At 43.4% G+C, this 14,849-nt stretch overlaps 1 protein-coding gene across 1 annotated transcript; it reads left to right on the top strand.

Moving 5' to 3' along the window:
- The first annotated feature begins 1,453 nt into the window (after nt 1-1,453).
- Nucleotides 1,454-12,855, top strand: CLRN2 (clarin 2). The gene is made up of 3 exons (XM_065878283.1): nt 1,454-1,706; nt 9,924-10,103; nt 12,590-12,855. The coding sequence occupies exons 1-3, from the start codon at nt 1,454-1,456 to the stop codon at nt 12,853-12,855; spliced, it is 699 nt and encodes a 232-aa protein (XP_065734355.1).
- The last annotated feature ends 1,994 nt before the right edge of the window (nt 12,856-14,849 follow it).

Raw genomic sequence — 14,849 nt, 5'->3', positions numbered from 1 at the left:
TACCAGAAAAACATTTGCTATGTCAAGGTTATTGTGATGAAGACAGCTGTTGCATTTCAGAGACCTGATCTCCAGCCCCAACCCTGACATCCAGTTTTCTCAGGAGAGAAATGTCTGGAATAGCACATCCCCTGCCTACCACAAAGGGTTGCCGCACCATCAGGGGTGAGCAAGCATACGGTAAAAGCCTTTGTACACCGCACAAGCTGTGGAGACACTCTTTATTTTCATTGCGGAGAGACCACAGAAGTGAACCCCCATTAGAGGGAAGAAAACTATTCCCATCACCATGTCTCTCTGCCCCTCTGTGCTCTCCAAGTGAGATTCCCAGAAGTCCTGTTGGTTAACAGGGTAACCTCCTGAACTCCCTCCAGAGCTCTGTGACCAAATAAGGAATTTCACTGCCGCTTCTGCCCCACTTTGCCCCCAAAGCTACTGACAATGACTGTTACCAGTCTCACATGATGTGAAGTTGACATTCAGCAATAGACTAAAAGTTAAATTTTTAAAGCCACAGTATAAGATAGAAATCGTGGAATATTTCATTCCTTGTGCCAGTAAATCAAAAGAAAAGGACAGATCTTCACTCTTAGGAGAGACAAAGACCCCAGCAGGGTGATGGGAGATTATTATTTGCTAACACATTAGAAAACACTTTCCTTTCCCGTTTCAGGTGACACAACAGGTGGGGGCAGGGGGGAAGGGTGGAGATAAAGGGGGGCTGTACGTGTTGGGGTCCAGGTTTCCCCAACAGTCACAAATTAACTCTGACTCAGGCTGCAATTTTACCCACAGCAGATTCACCCAGTGATAAATTTAAGAATCATAAAGCCTTGTTTACACATTTCAATTAAAAGGCTTGAGAACAGAGGTCATTTTGTGGTATTAATAACACTTCTAGGGATTCTGACAGCAGTGACATTTTAGAGAAAGAAATGCCAGGGCATGCATCAAAGAGATCAACATTTGATACGGTGCATTGTTGGCAATGTTCAAGTGCTAATCATTCCATTTTTGTTTTCCTTCTACTGTACGCATTTTTTGAGACTGGTTAGCATCTCTTTATAGTCAGATCTACCTGGTTATGCCTGCTAATAACTTCCTTGCCATTAAGAGGTCCACACCAGGGTTATTCAAATACTTGAAACGAGGAACAATTAAGCCCTCTGCTGAAACCTTAGTCTAGTGGGGGATATAGGGTTACTTCCTTCGGTAACACACTCCTCTACACTCCAGTCAGGTGAAGACGTCTCTGTAGAGACTTCCAATGCAGTTGTAGTAAACATGGGCTGTGGAGGCAGGCGCTGAGGGAAGGCCAGGAGATGGACCTGAAATCTTGAAATAGTGTGTTTGGAAGAGCTGACCCTAGAGCGGGGGATTGCCGAGTGTCTGGAAGATGTCAAGGACCCCCGCTGTTGCTCAGACACCTGGGGCATGACCTGCACCCACCAGGATGCCTGGATGGTTCAAAAAGACGTGGTATGGGCTGGCATCTTTACTCAGCCTCTCCTCCTTTATCCTGATCATCGTTGCCCTGGCGTTGCCCCACTGGCTGAGTGGGAAAATCCTTTGTCAGACTGGAGTTGATCTTGTCAATGCCACAGATCCAGAGCTGGTCCAATTCATTGGGGACATTTACTACGGACTCTTCCGCGGTTGTAAAGTGCGGCAATGCGGGCTTGGGGGCCGCCAGTCCCAATTCACAAGTGAGTATACTGGGGGGCACGAAACCTGCTTTAGAACACTTATTTTTAAATATTCGTAAGGATGCTTGTGTCTGAATGTGAAATTCAAGTGCCACTACAGTCTAAGGCATAATGACTTAATCCACAGTAAGCCAAGGACTTACTCTTGTTCAGCACCCAGAAGAGACCTTTTATTTCTGTGGAGGCTTATAGAAACATTAGAAATAGGGATTTGTATATCTTTGTAGTTTACCTCTATGAATACTCACTAAAAATATTGAGTGTTTACGTGTTCAGACATTCTACTAAGTGCTTTACATGGTTTGTCTCTTTTAAGCCTTATAACAAATTTATAAAGAAGGAATTATTAACATTCCCAGTTTGCAGAGGACTCCACTGAGGCTTGGAGAGGTTAAAAACTTGCCTGAGGTCACCCAGCGGAAAACTTTAGACCCAGGTCACACGACTTGGGTATGCTCAGCCAGTGTGGCCTGCGGGTGTAGACGACCTGCTGAAATGAACCTTCCTCTTCTATTTATATAAAAGCTTCAGAGTCTGCGAAAAAGCAAAAGGGCTGTGCTCCTGGGCTCTGGAATCAGACTATCTGGCTTCAAAGCCCAACCCGGATGTTTCCTGGCAAGGAGACCTCAGGCAAGGCTGCTGTCCATGAACGTGAGCAGGTACTGACGTAGGCAGGCGGCCATCCAGCGTCACAGCAGAGCTGCTCAGCAGGTAGATAGAGCAGGAATCCAAGACCAGCTTATGAAGGATCTTCTGGGAAGGAAAAACTGAAACAAAAAAGGCAATATTCTGCACATCTTTAGACTCACACAATTAGATTGCTGGTGAGAACAGTATCCTACAAAATAATTAATCAACATAATGCAAATGCAAGGGGATAAGGGATTTATCCATTATATGATTTCTATATTTCATAACTGTAGTTTTTAGAATCCTGACCAGGGTATCTTATTAAACGTATAAAGACAGAGAGCTGGAACCATTGACAAATATAACAATACAAATTGGCATCATTTATATACATGAAGGATATATATATTTGTTATGTATAGCAAGAAAAAATATCGCTGGGAATATTTATATTTACCCAGAAATTAAATTGGACCAGGGATATTGGAAAGCTTTGTTAAAAACATAACATAAAAAGCTGAAAACACACTTAACATAAAGAAATAAATAAAACAAAGAAATAGGACATGCTAAAAGGGGATGATGACAGCTGTATGCAGTACTTGGTTCTGAGCTGCGTCAGTTTACTATAAAGGATGTCACTGGGACAACTGGTGGAACTTGAACGGGGTGTCAGGATTAAACAGCGGTCATATGCCAGTGTTAACCTACTGATTTTGATAGTTGTATCGTGGTTGTGAAAGACAAGGTCCTTTTTGAGGAAATTGACCCTGAAGTGCCAGGGTTGGAGGGGCAGTTTACCCTCAAATAGTTCAGAAGGAAAAAAAAAATTTCTTTGTACCATTCTTGCAATTTTTCTGAAGTTTGAGGTTGTTTCAAAACCACAAATACATTGGGCTTCCCTGGTGGTGCAGTGGTTGAGAATCTGCCTGCCAGTGCAGGGGACACAGGTTCGAGCCCTGGCCTGGGAGGATCCCACACGCCGCAGAGCAACCAGGCCCGTGAGCCACAACTACTGAGCATGCGCATCTGGAGCCGCGACAGTGAGAGGCCCGCGCACCGCAATGAGGAGCGGCCCCCACTCGCGGCAACTAGAGAAAGCCCGCGCACAGAAACGAAGACCCAACACAGCCAAATATAAATAAATAAATTTTAAAAAACCCACAAATACACACACAAAAAAGGGGGAAATGGCACAATTTTTAGAATAATTGTAGATAATAGGGTTTTTTTAATTTTTATTTTATATTGGAGTATAGTAGATTTCCAATGTTGTGTTAGTTTCAGGTATACAGCAAAGTGATTCAGTTATACATATACAAATATCCATTCTTTTTCAGATTCTTTTCCCATATAGGTTATTACAGAGTATTGAGTAAAGTTCCCTGTGCTATACAGTAGGTCCTTGTTGATTACTTTATATATAGTACTGTGTACGTTTTAGGGAATTGAAATTAACAAACCTCACGAAGGAAGTTCCAAAGCTTAAACAAGGGGGCAATAGATTCAACAGCAGCAATACTCCAGAGACTTTAATAAGCAAGCCCGTGCTCAGGGAACATAATAAAAATAGCCCATATAATTATGTAATTATATAGCATGATATACCACGTTACCATCATAACCACCTTCTTACACACTAGATCATTTATTTATCTGTTATGTTTATTATTTATTATGTCTCCACCCCTTTGGTATATAGTGCCATTAGGGCAAGGATCTTGTCCATTGATGATCCCAAGCCCCTAGAACAATGCCTGGCACACATTCAAAAACACTGGTTGAATGAATATCGATAAAGTACTTTTAAACTCATTTATACTGAATGTTCACGTATAAGATGCCAGACATGTGACCTATGCTATACTAATCTTCCACAAACCTGCCAGATAGAAGAATGAGGCTCAGAGAGGTTAAGCAACCTGATCAAGGTCACAGAGCCTTGAGTGCCAGAGCCAGTCTCCAACCCTGGTCGGTCTTAACCTAAAGTTCCCACCCTGCATTGTGTGTTGTTCCCTCGGGAATCTGTGACTGGCAACTTTCCCAAGGCGGCGTGTTACCCTAGTAGTCTTTACTGTTCTCCCAGAATTCAGCAAATTCTGGATGTTGGGAAGGTGGTGGATGGATGTGAATTCTCCAGGATGGGAGGATGCAGGTGGCTGGCTCCTGTCAGAAACGACTGAGGGGTCATTTGGGAGGGTGTGTTAGTCCCCTAGGGCTGCCATAACAAAGTACCACAAACGGGGTGGCTTAAATAACAGAAATTTATTCTCTCACAGATCTAGAGGGCAGAAATCCAAAATCAGGTTGTTGACAGAGCCGTTCTCCCTCTGAAACCTCTACGAGGAGTCTTCCTTGCCTCTTCCAGTTTCTGGTAGCCCCAGACATTCCTTGGCTTGTGACAACATTACTCCACTCTACACGTGGCATTCTCCCTAAGTCTCTTCACATGGTCTTCCCTCTGTGCATGACTGTCTCTGTGTCCAAATTTCCCCCTTTTTATAAGGACACTAGTCTTACTGGAATAGGGCTCACTCTAATGACCTCATTTCCACTTGATTACTTCTGTAAAGACCCTATTTCCCGATAAGGTCATATCCTGAGATGATGGCGGTTAGGACTTCAACACATTTTTTGAGGCTGGGTACAGAATGCAACCCATAACAGAGGGTGTGGAGTGGCATATGGTGGGCCTAGGATAATTAAGGAGGTCACCAAGCACAAGCACTGTTTCTGGAGAAGCAGCTGAAGCAGAGACAGGCTTTGCAGAAGGAGGAGTTCAAAGGAGGGCAAGACAAGACTGGGCCCTTCCACTGTGATGCTAATTAAACCCCTGCCATCCCAGCTCACAGAAATGCAAACTACCTCTAGCCCTGGAAGCCATAAGCTAAGCAAATGAGCACTTACTGTTTGCCCACTGGAGGCACTCAGTACATGTTCCTTTCCCTCCGCCCTCTTCCTTCTCAGAGGGGTGACTATGGGAAAAAGCCCCCTGGGTTCATCTAACGTGGTCTGCTCTCTGAAACATCAGAACTGTGTAAGAATCATAAAGGACTTTTTAATATTAGTTCTGAGCAGGATAATACTCAGGAAAGTTTTATTTCTGGCTGCCCTGGGTGGGGTCCCAGAGGAGGGTGTATAACCATGATGTGATTCTTTTTGAAAACTTGCACCGGGAGCTGGGGCCAGGTTCCTCCTGGCTTTGGCTGGTTTTACACCAATGCCACCCAGGGATACCGCATCTGTTACCACATTCTCTAGCCTCAGAGGTGAGTCTCTCTACCTTTAGATGTACAGCTCCTAGAGCCAGTACCACCTACTTGTGTGAGACAGCTATGGGGTGTATCAGAGCCCCCAAACCCCAAGTTGGAATCAGGATTTTCCTGCTACTGTCACTGTTGTTCCGAAGAAAGAAAGAAAAAAAAAAAAATCCCTGCTCCCAGGGCCCATGTGCAGATCAGCGGAGAAGCAGGGTGTGAAAGTGCTTTGTAAACTGGAGTAGGAAATTTCGATTGGGTCTCGCGGACAAACAGCCTCAATTCGCACCTTCATAGGGTTCTCCCCTAGAATCACCCAAGAGAGTCAATTTCCAAACCAATCATGGAGAAAAGCAGAGAACTATACAGCATAATCATAATTAAGATCCTTTTTTATACCCAGACTTTCTGAAATAAAAACAGATCAATCTAGCAGTTTGAGCGGCTGGGGAAAGAAAGGGACAAACACTAATTTAGCAGTGTTCACATATTCAGCTGTACTGTATTTATGGGCCCGGCGCTTTTAGGAAAACAGGGATAAACTAAACAGAGGAGTGTCTGCCCTCCAGAAGCTTTCCATCTGGGAAAGAGAAAGGCAGTAAATGAGCACTGGGCAGTAACACATTAATGTCTCAAGCTGTCACCTCTTTGTTCATTTCCTTCAACCCACTCTGCGCTAGAGGAGAGATTTTATTTATGCCCATTTTACTGATGAGGAAATTGGGGGTCAGAGAAATCAATAAATGAAATAATTTCTGTAAAAGCACCCGACATGGTGCTTGATACACAGTATGTGCTTGATAATTTTTAATTCACTGGCTCCCCCCTCATCTCCCACCCCCAAGCATTCCGTCAACAGCCAGACCTGGATCTGACTTCAAATCTCAGGCTTTTCTTACCATTGTCCATTTTAGATAACAGTCCTTTCTCAGATGTGTCTTTTGCAACTCTTTTCTCCCATTGCAGTGGCTGTGTTGTCATTTTTTTGACATTGTCTTTCACAGGGCAGAATTTTTTCATTTTAGTGAAATCCAATTTATCAATTATTTCTTTTTTAAAATTAATTTTTGCCTTGCTGGGGCAAAAAGGACTGTTGGACTTCTCTGGAGTAGGGAGCAAACAAATTACTTAATAATTAGATAGTTATCTAATTTGAGTTTCTGACAGGATGATTAATCACTTCTGGGATTCAAGTGGGTTAGCTTTAATATGTACACCATAAGAATATATATTCAAATTCAAAATAAGACCTCTAGACCTCCAGGTGTACTAGGATTAAACTTTTAAATCTTTGCTTATCCAAGTTATCTGATTTTCCGGCAATAGGTCCTGCGGCAAAATCCTGAAGCCAGCACTTCCTGGCTGGGTGACCTGACTAAGCTATTTAACTTCTCATTTCTAAGACTCTAACTTATGCATCTGTAGGCATGAGAGGAGGTTGCCGTGAGCAGTGAAAGAGAGAAAGTGTATATGTGCTGGCACACAGTCTGCGCTCAATACGTGTAGCTATTGTCACTTGTCACCATGGATCATATGCTCTTATGGTCATGGATTTCAAGCTGGAAACTTAAATGTAATCCTTAAGTCAGACGTGTCTCAAACTTTTGGAAACTGGGTACAAATATGAAAGGCAAGTGGGCAACAGGTCTCCTGGGATGGCACCTGTGTGACAAGAGCAACAGTAGAGTCACCCCTTAAAGAAATTATTAATAGAAGGAACTGATGCATGAAAACTCGTGAGGAAAGATTTGAATTTCTAAATAATGACATATGTAAAAAATAATAAGAGCTCAATTAACTGGGAGATCTAGCGCCTTAGAGTGTGGCCCATGATTGTGGAGGCTGAATGAGATTCAGCCCTTTGCCAGTAAAGATTTCTTTTTCTTTTAATATAGTCAATACATTTCCTACTGCGGAAGCTAAGGATTGGGTATTCTTTCACCATCCCTCTCCATATCACTCCATATGCCCCAAATCCTCTCGCCCCATCATCATAATATGGTTATTTCTCAATTTTATTATTAAATCACACCTGGAGATGGGTTCATGTCATTATATGGATATGATTAATTCTTTTTATAAGTCGCTTTGTGTGACCGTGCTTTAATTTATTCAATCTCCTATTGACTCGTGATTTGGTTTTTTCTCCAATCTTTTGCTACTGTAATGAATATCCGATATATACAGCTTTGAGCACACGTGGGAGTGCTTTTCCTAGAAATGGAATTGCTGTGATAGATGTTGCCAAATTGCTCTCTAAGGACATTGTATGAATTAATATCCCTACAAGTTTTGACAACTGCCTCCTTCCCTACACCTTCATTAACATGGTGTATTAGCAAACCTTTTGATCTTTGCCAATCACACAGGTGATGATTTTCTATTTTAAGTGTTTGGTGAGGATTATTATGCTGGTTATGTGTCCTAAGGGCTGCATGGCAAGAAACAGGATTATGAAACAATTAGGTAATCAGGCATAAGCTACCATGTTTGCAATGAAAAAGTGCTGCGAGTTTGCAATGAAAAAAAAGAAATCTAAAGCACACTGAAATGTAAGGACAAGAAATGGAAGAGATAAGTCCTACAGAAAAAAAATCCCACGGGAAGGAGTTCACTTTCTGGGGTAAAGTTTCTGATGCTGATGAGATAACCACATAGAGATAAATATACATGGAAATACAGAACTGGAAAGAAAGCTAGATCAGAACTGAAGACATAACTGTGGAGTGTCTGGACACTTCTGAGTGGAAAGGACACTTCAAAGGAAGAAGGACAAAAATTCTTGTTCTCAGGCTTGGGAGACACCAGCCTTCTATGAATAAAAATGGGCAGGTGAGCCAGCAAAGGAGCCAGAGCAGGACGGGGTCAGGGAGTGAGTGGAACCCAGAAAGCTTTGAGTCCTGGCTCCCAACTGGGGCCAAAGACGGGTTGGTCAGTTGTATCAAGTAATTAAGCAGGGAGGTTGGAATTCACAAGATGGACCCCGATTTGACCAGGAGGTATTCAGTAGAAACTTTGGAGTAGTTGCAGAGGAAGGGGTTTGCCCAGGAGTTTTTTAGCTTTCATCATTTTAAATCATTCATTTACAATAACTGAAATCAGTGACTCTAAACTCTATATACCATGTGATATATAGGACTTTGGTCCTGGATAGAGTTCAGGAACACCTTGCGCAAAGACAAGGAACTTGGTATCTCCAAGCCTGTGGGTAAGGGCGTTTAATAAAATCTACTTCATATCCTTGTCACAAGGATTGGATGAGATAACAGACGGAAAGGGCTTGGCCCCTGACTGTGCTCGGTGAATGTTGATTACACTCAACTCCTATGCAACGATTACTATCCACATTATACTGATGAGGAAACTGAGGCTTGAGAAGTCACATGACTTTTCCCAAGTCAGAGGGTAAAATAACAACCATAGTTGCCATTTTTGAGAACGGACTCTTTCCTAGACAATATTTAAACACTCTACTATGATATATCATTTAATCTTCACATAGAGAGAAATATAGAGAAGACAAATCCAAATTAATATTTCACTAAATTATCCCGCCACATTAATATGGCAAATTAATATTCTAATAAAGTGCAACATGAGAATTACATGCCCATCATACACAGGGAATTAATGTCTATCTTACTGAATCATTATGGGGAATCCAAAATGATGCTCCTAGCTTTGCATTAGTGCCCACAAAGTGGGCACTATGATTATTCCTATGCCCTTCACTTGACCCCCTCATTATTGTAAGATGGGTAGGAGAAGTAGGGTTTAGATGATCCTAAATATTTTATAATTGTGGCAAATCAGCAAAGCTGGGATTTGAACCTGGAACTTTGGATGCCAGATCTAGGCTTCACTTTGCTACACCCCACTATACTCTTCATGATATACCTGAGACCGCTTCTACCTTTCTGATTTAATGAAGGCTACTCTCTGACCCAGATGAAAGCTTTGTGATCAATCAGCCTTCTTTGACTGACTCTCTTGCCAGCCTCCTTTGCTGAAGCAACACCATCTGGAGCTTGTATGGATTAGCTCACACCAGATCCCAGAGCTGCGAGGCCAATGCAACTTAAATGCCCAGCTGGGGCACATTCTGATTTTGCAGCCACCCCAAGGAAGCGAAGATTGTTGGCCAACTGATAAGTGGTAAACCTGGGGGCCATGAATTCATCTCAGGAAGTCTCCTGCTTTTTGAAAACCCAGCACTTGCTGCTTTGCCCTCACTCCCCTCTGCTAAAGCCTTCATGGTAAGCAAGCCTGGGATGTACAAACTGGAGCCAAGCTCTGAGGCTGACATCTTGGCTGTGTCTTCTCTCCCCAGTCTTCCCACACCTGGTGAAGGAGCTCAATGCAGGCCTCCACGTGACAATTCTGTTTCTCCTCTTCCTGGCCTTGGCGCTGGCTCTGGTCAGCATGGGCTTTGCCATTCTCAACATGATCCAGGTTCCGTACCGGGCAGTCAACGGCCCCGGGGGCATCTGTCTATGGAACGTTCTCGCAGGTAAGAAAGGCCCCTGGGGAGACAGATTCCTGTCCATGCCATCAGGAGGCTGAGTTCCAAGTAGGTGGGCAGAAGGCATGAAGGAATTAAAATGCCCCACCTCAGCCTTCACTTCCCTGGGTCTGTTACTTCCTTGATGGGCATGAATATCCTTTTTACTAAAAGTTGAAGAATCTCTGTCATCATAAAGAACTGAAGTATTAGCGTGCATGAGTGGCTGAGGACTTAGAGCAGCGAAGAGAGGTCAGGATGAGAGAAGAGAGAAGACAGAGAGCTGTGGGTGAAGAAGAGGGGACCATGGGATGAGTGAGGATGTGGGACTGCTGCTGTGATTCTGAAGGAACCTCACAAAGGACAGAAGAGAAGGGACCTGGGGGGCTTACATGCCTTATTTTGTGTAAACCTCACAACCTCTCTATGAGGCGGTATTATTAGACCCATATTTACAGGTGAAGAACCTGAAGCTCAGAGAAGTTAAAAGATGCACCCAGGGCTTCCCTGGTGGCGCAGTGGTTGAGAGTCCGCCTGCCGATGCAGGGGACACAGGTTCGTGCCCCGGTCCGGGAAGATCCCACATGCCGCGGAGCGGCTGGGCCCGTGAGCCATGGCCGCTGGGCCTGCGCGTCCAGAGCCTGTGCTCCGCAACGGGAGAGGCCACAACAGTGAGAGGCCCGCGTACCACCAAAAAAAAAAAGATACACCCAAAGTCACACAACGATGAGTAACAGAGGCAGGATTCCAACCCAGGCATAACTGAGTCTAAGCCTTTTATCCTTTCTTTAATTATCTATGACCACCGTGACCTATTTTCCAAGACAAAAACCAAGACAAAAGTTGTGTGTGAGTGTGTGTGTGTGTGTGTGCGCGTGTGTGTGTTGATTTGGGAGAGTATCTGATATACAGAAATTAATTCACATTTAGTTCGGCACTGAAAAAATCACCTGTAATGAAAGTAACAAAACCCCAAGAATGATTTCAGAAAACCCAGGTCAAATGGTCAAGGTATCCTGATGGCAATAACCCCTCACTACATTTTACTTTATACAGGATGACCATAAAGTATAGAAACAAGTAATGTTGTTTTATCATGCATTAGAATGTAATGTCAGTAAATCAATTATTATGTATTGGCCTATGTTCGCAGACTGTGGCCATCCTGTAGAATTTCTTCTAAACGTGGCTCACTCCCATGTAGACTTGTTTATCTCTGCCTGAATGCTCACAGTGGTTGGCATGTAGAAAGTGCTCAATCCTGCTTTTGAAATAAATGCTTATCTCTGTCAATTCCCTTCCTCAGAGAGACAGTACCCTCAAGCTCTATTGACAAGAGTATTTTAAAAAACGCAGTTTGACAAAACTTCACTCTCAAAAGGCATAAAAATACGAGTATCCTTTGATTAAACAATTCCAAACATTAATTTATGCTAAGGAAATAACAGGAAAAGAGCACAAAAAATGTACATTAAAAGGAGTTTCCTGCAGCACTTTATAATGTCAAAAATTTGGAAGCAATCTAGATATCCAGAAATTAGGTCACACTTAATTAAACTTAAAATAATTAGGTGTGTCGCTAGTATAAAACATCATACACAGTTTAAAGTGGTGCTTTAACAGAATATTTAACAACATGGAAAAATATTCAAGTAAGGGAAGTAAATCAAGTGTAAAGCAGTAAGTGTACCATAATACTAATTTTGTTAAAGAGATGGAAATGTAAAGAAATATACCAAAACGTTCAAAGTGTTTATATTTGGCTTTTAGGAAAAAAGCATATTTGTCTTTTCATCTTTGTGATTTTCTCTGGTGTCCAAATTTTCTTCAATAAGAAGTAATAATCTAAACAAAGGGCATAATAAATGTGATTTTTAAATATTAATTAAAATCAGGGCAGGAGAAAAGTAGAGAGAAAGAGAGAGAAAGATGGAGAGAGAAAGAGAAACAGAGGGAACCCGGAGGGTCAAAGTCTGAAGCAATAGGTAGGGAAGGACATGAAGTTTGGAATCCTTCCAGTTTTCTCCTTTCTCCTTTCCTTTCCTCCTTCTCTTATCTCCTTATCATTAAGCTTGGAAAGAGGATAACTGAGGAGGAGAGAACAGTCCAGCCCTCCGTTCTGATCCCCCAATCTGCCCAGTACGATGCTCTTGTCTCTTCCCTCAGAAGCCTCAAGGTCTACATACACAGGCTGAAATACTTAGAGACTGAGCTTATCCACACGTGCACACACACACCCTGCCCCGCCCTGGGTAAGGGAAAAAGTGGCAGAGTCGAGGTTCAAAGTAGATCTGATAGGAAGCTTATTCCCACACCTCTCGCCCCTCACACAGTGGATTATCTGCTGCTTTTAAAAGCATTTTAAAATTTGTGTTGCCCTAAGCGTGTTTTACACCGCAAGTTTGTTGCCTGTGCCACAGAAAAGCCACCTCACATCTAGTGGTTGAATTGCAAGGAAAAGAGCTCTGCATGAGGGTGTCCTTTCTGGGTTTCAGGAGGAGTCGTGGCCTTGGCCATCGCCAGCTTCATGGCCGCGGTAAAATTTCACGACCTGACAGAACGAATCGCCAACTTCCAGGAGAAACTCTTCCGCTTTGTGGTGGTGGAGGAGGAGTATGAAGAGTCGTTCTGGATCTGCGTGGCCAGCGCCTCAGCCCACGCCACTAACCTGGTTGTGGTGGCCATCAGTCAGATTCCCCTCCCGGAGATTAAGACCAAGATAGAAGAGGCCACAGTCACGGCCGAGGATATCTTGTATTAATAACCTTCTCCTGAAATCAGTTCTTAGGAGAATGGAAACCTCCTTTTTCTTTTTTCCAGCTTGCACAGTCTTGAATGTCTATGTTTTGGCAGTAAGAAGAAGGAAGTGGAAGGGGGAAGGGTAGTTACCTGGGCCAGAAAAGAAAACTTTCCGAATTTCTGGCATCCCTGCACTTCTTTCTCACTGACCTTGGAGTTAGAGACTCTGCCACTTGCCAGCCGTGTGTGACACTGGACAATTCATTTAATATCTACTTCTCAGTCTCTTCATCTGTAAAATGGGGGTATTAACGACCTCGCAAGGTTGTAATGAGGTTTAAATGGGCGATAACGTTGCCAGCCTTTGTATATTGTAGAGCACCCTACACGTATAAGGTACTGTACACGCCAAGAAATGTCTAGAGACGCTTGGTATATCCCGCACAATATTAGGAGGAATGCAAAAAGGAATATGATAATGTCCCTGGCCTCCAGAAACACCTAGTCTTTCCACACGACACAGGAATCAGAGAGCAACAATAACAGTAAGAATGAAAATAACTACCATTCTTTGGAGTGGTTACTACATGCAGTTCTAAAAGTTTTACATATAGTAAGTCATTAGGTCCTCACTACAACTCTGTTGGTATAGTACTACTTTAGTCCCATTTCATAGATGAAGAAACTAAGGCATAAAGCAGTTGGATAACTTGCTGAGGTCAGGAATTAAATGGAGGGAAGTCTGGAGCCAGAGTTTACATTTTTAACCCCTTTGCTGATCTGATGTTTGATGTACGAGCAATTGCAAGGCAATGTGATCAGTGTTATAACAGCACATGGAGAAAGGACCTGAGAGGGAATTAATGCTTCAGGATGGGATGTGGTATTAAAAAAAGTATCTCAGAGTTGACAGTTGATCTGAACTTTGAAAGATGAGGAGACTTTTTCCAGTGGTAAAGGAAGCAAGGCTGGAGAAGGGCGTTCCAGGATAAGTCAGTAATGAAGAGGAAACACAAGGTATGAATTTACAAAGGGGGCTTGGAAGTATGTGAATACCCAGTGGGGTTAGAATATTGCTCTAATGCAGCTGTTGGATAAACACAGATGTTTTGTGTTAGGTTTTCCTGAGTGGTACTGTGACAGTTAATTTTATGTGTCAACTTGGTTAGGCCATGGTACCCAGATATTGGTCAAACACTATTCTAGATGTTTTTGTGAAGGTATGTGTTTTGGACGGGGTCTATCAGTAGATTTTCAGTAAAGCAGATTGCCGTCCATAGTATGGGAGGGTCTCATCCAATCAGTTGAAGGCCTTAAGAAAAAGACTGACCTCCCCCAAGGGAGAGGGAATTCTGCCAGCCAACTTCCACTGGACTCAAACTGCAACTCTTCCCTGGATCTCCAGACTGCCCGCCTACCCTGCAGATTTTGGACTTGCCAGTCTCCACAATTATGTGAGCCAGTTCCTTATAATAAATCTCTCTCTCTCTCTCATACACACAGACACACACACACAGACACACACACATTCCTATTGGTTCTATTTCTTTGGAGAGCCCTCACTCATGCAGGTCCACAACTCAATTCATTTTCCCACCATGTCAGCTGGGGTGAATCCTTTCCCAGCTCTCCTGTCTTCATGCCGAGTAAAAGTTATCTAGGGCTTCCCTGGTGGCGCAGTGGTTGAGAATCCGTCTGCCGATGCAGGGGACATGGGTTCGTGCCCAGGTCCGGGAAGATCCCACATGCCGCAACGCGGCTGGGCCCGTGAGCCATGGCTGCTGAGCCTGCGTGTCCGGAGCCTGTGCTCCGCAAGGGGAGAGGCCACAACGGTGAGAGGCCCGCGTTCCGCAAAAAAAAAAAGTTATCTAATCCCCCCAGATTAGCTTCATCTAAAATGACACTGGATTCGGACTCACTCTACTTTGCTAAACACTGAGCTTCAGAAAGTTTCCACGGAATCTCTTCTGTTCTAACTGCTTCTGCTTCCCTGCTGTGTTCTTCTGCCCCTTCCAG

This window comes from Phocoena phocoena, chromosome 5 (assembly GCF_963924675.1).
Source record: "Phocoena phocoena chromosome 5, mPhoPho1.1, whole genome shotgun sequence".
Classification (NCBI taxonomy): Eukaryota; Metazoa; Chordata; class Mammalia; order Artiodactyla; family Phocoenidae; genus Phocoena; species Phocoena phocoena.
The sequence above is the reverse complement of the archived record's forward strand: the minus strand, read 5'-3'. Positions and strand labels throughout refer to the sequence as shown.

Bases quoted from the DNA above. Each gene is read 5' to 3' on its own strand.
- CLRN2 (XM_065878283.1), top strand. From the start codon at position 1,454: ATGCCTGGATGGTTCAAAAAGACGTGGTATGGGCTGGCATCTTTACTC. The intron at 1,707-9,923 runs GTGAGTATACTG...TTCTCTCCCCAG, and splicing joins CCGCCAGTCCCAATTCACAA to TCTTCCCACACCTGGTGAAG. The intron at 10,104-12,589 runs GTAAGAAAGGCC...TCTGGGTTTCAG, and splicing joins TCTATGGAACGTTCTCGCAG to GAGGAGTCGTGGCCTTGGCC.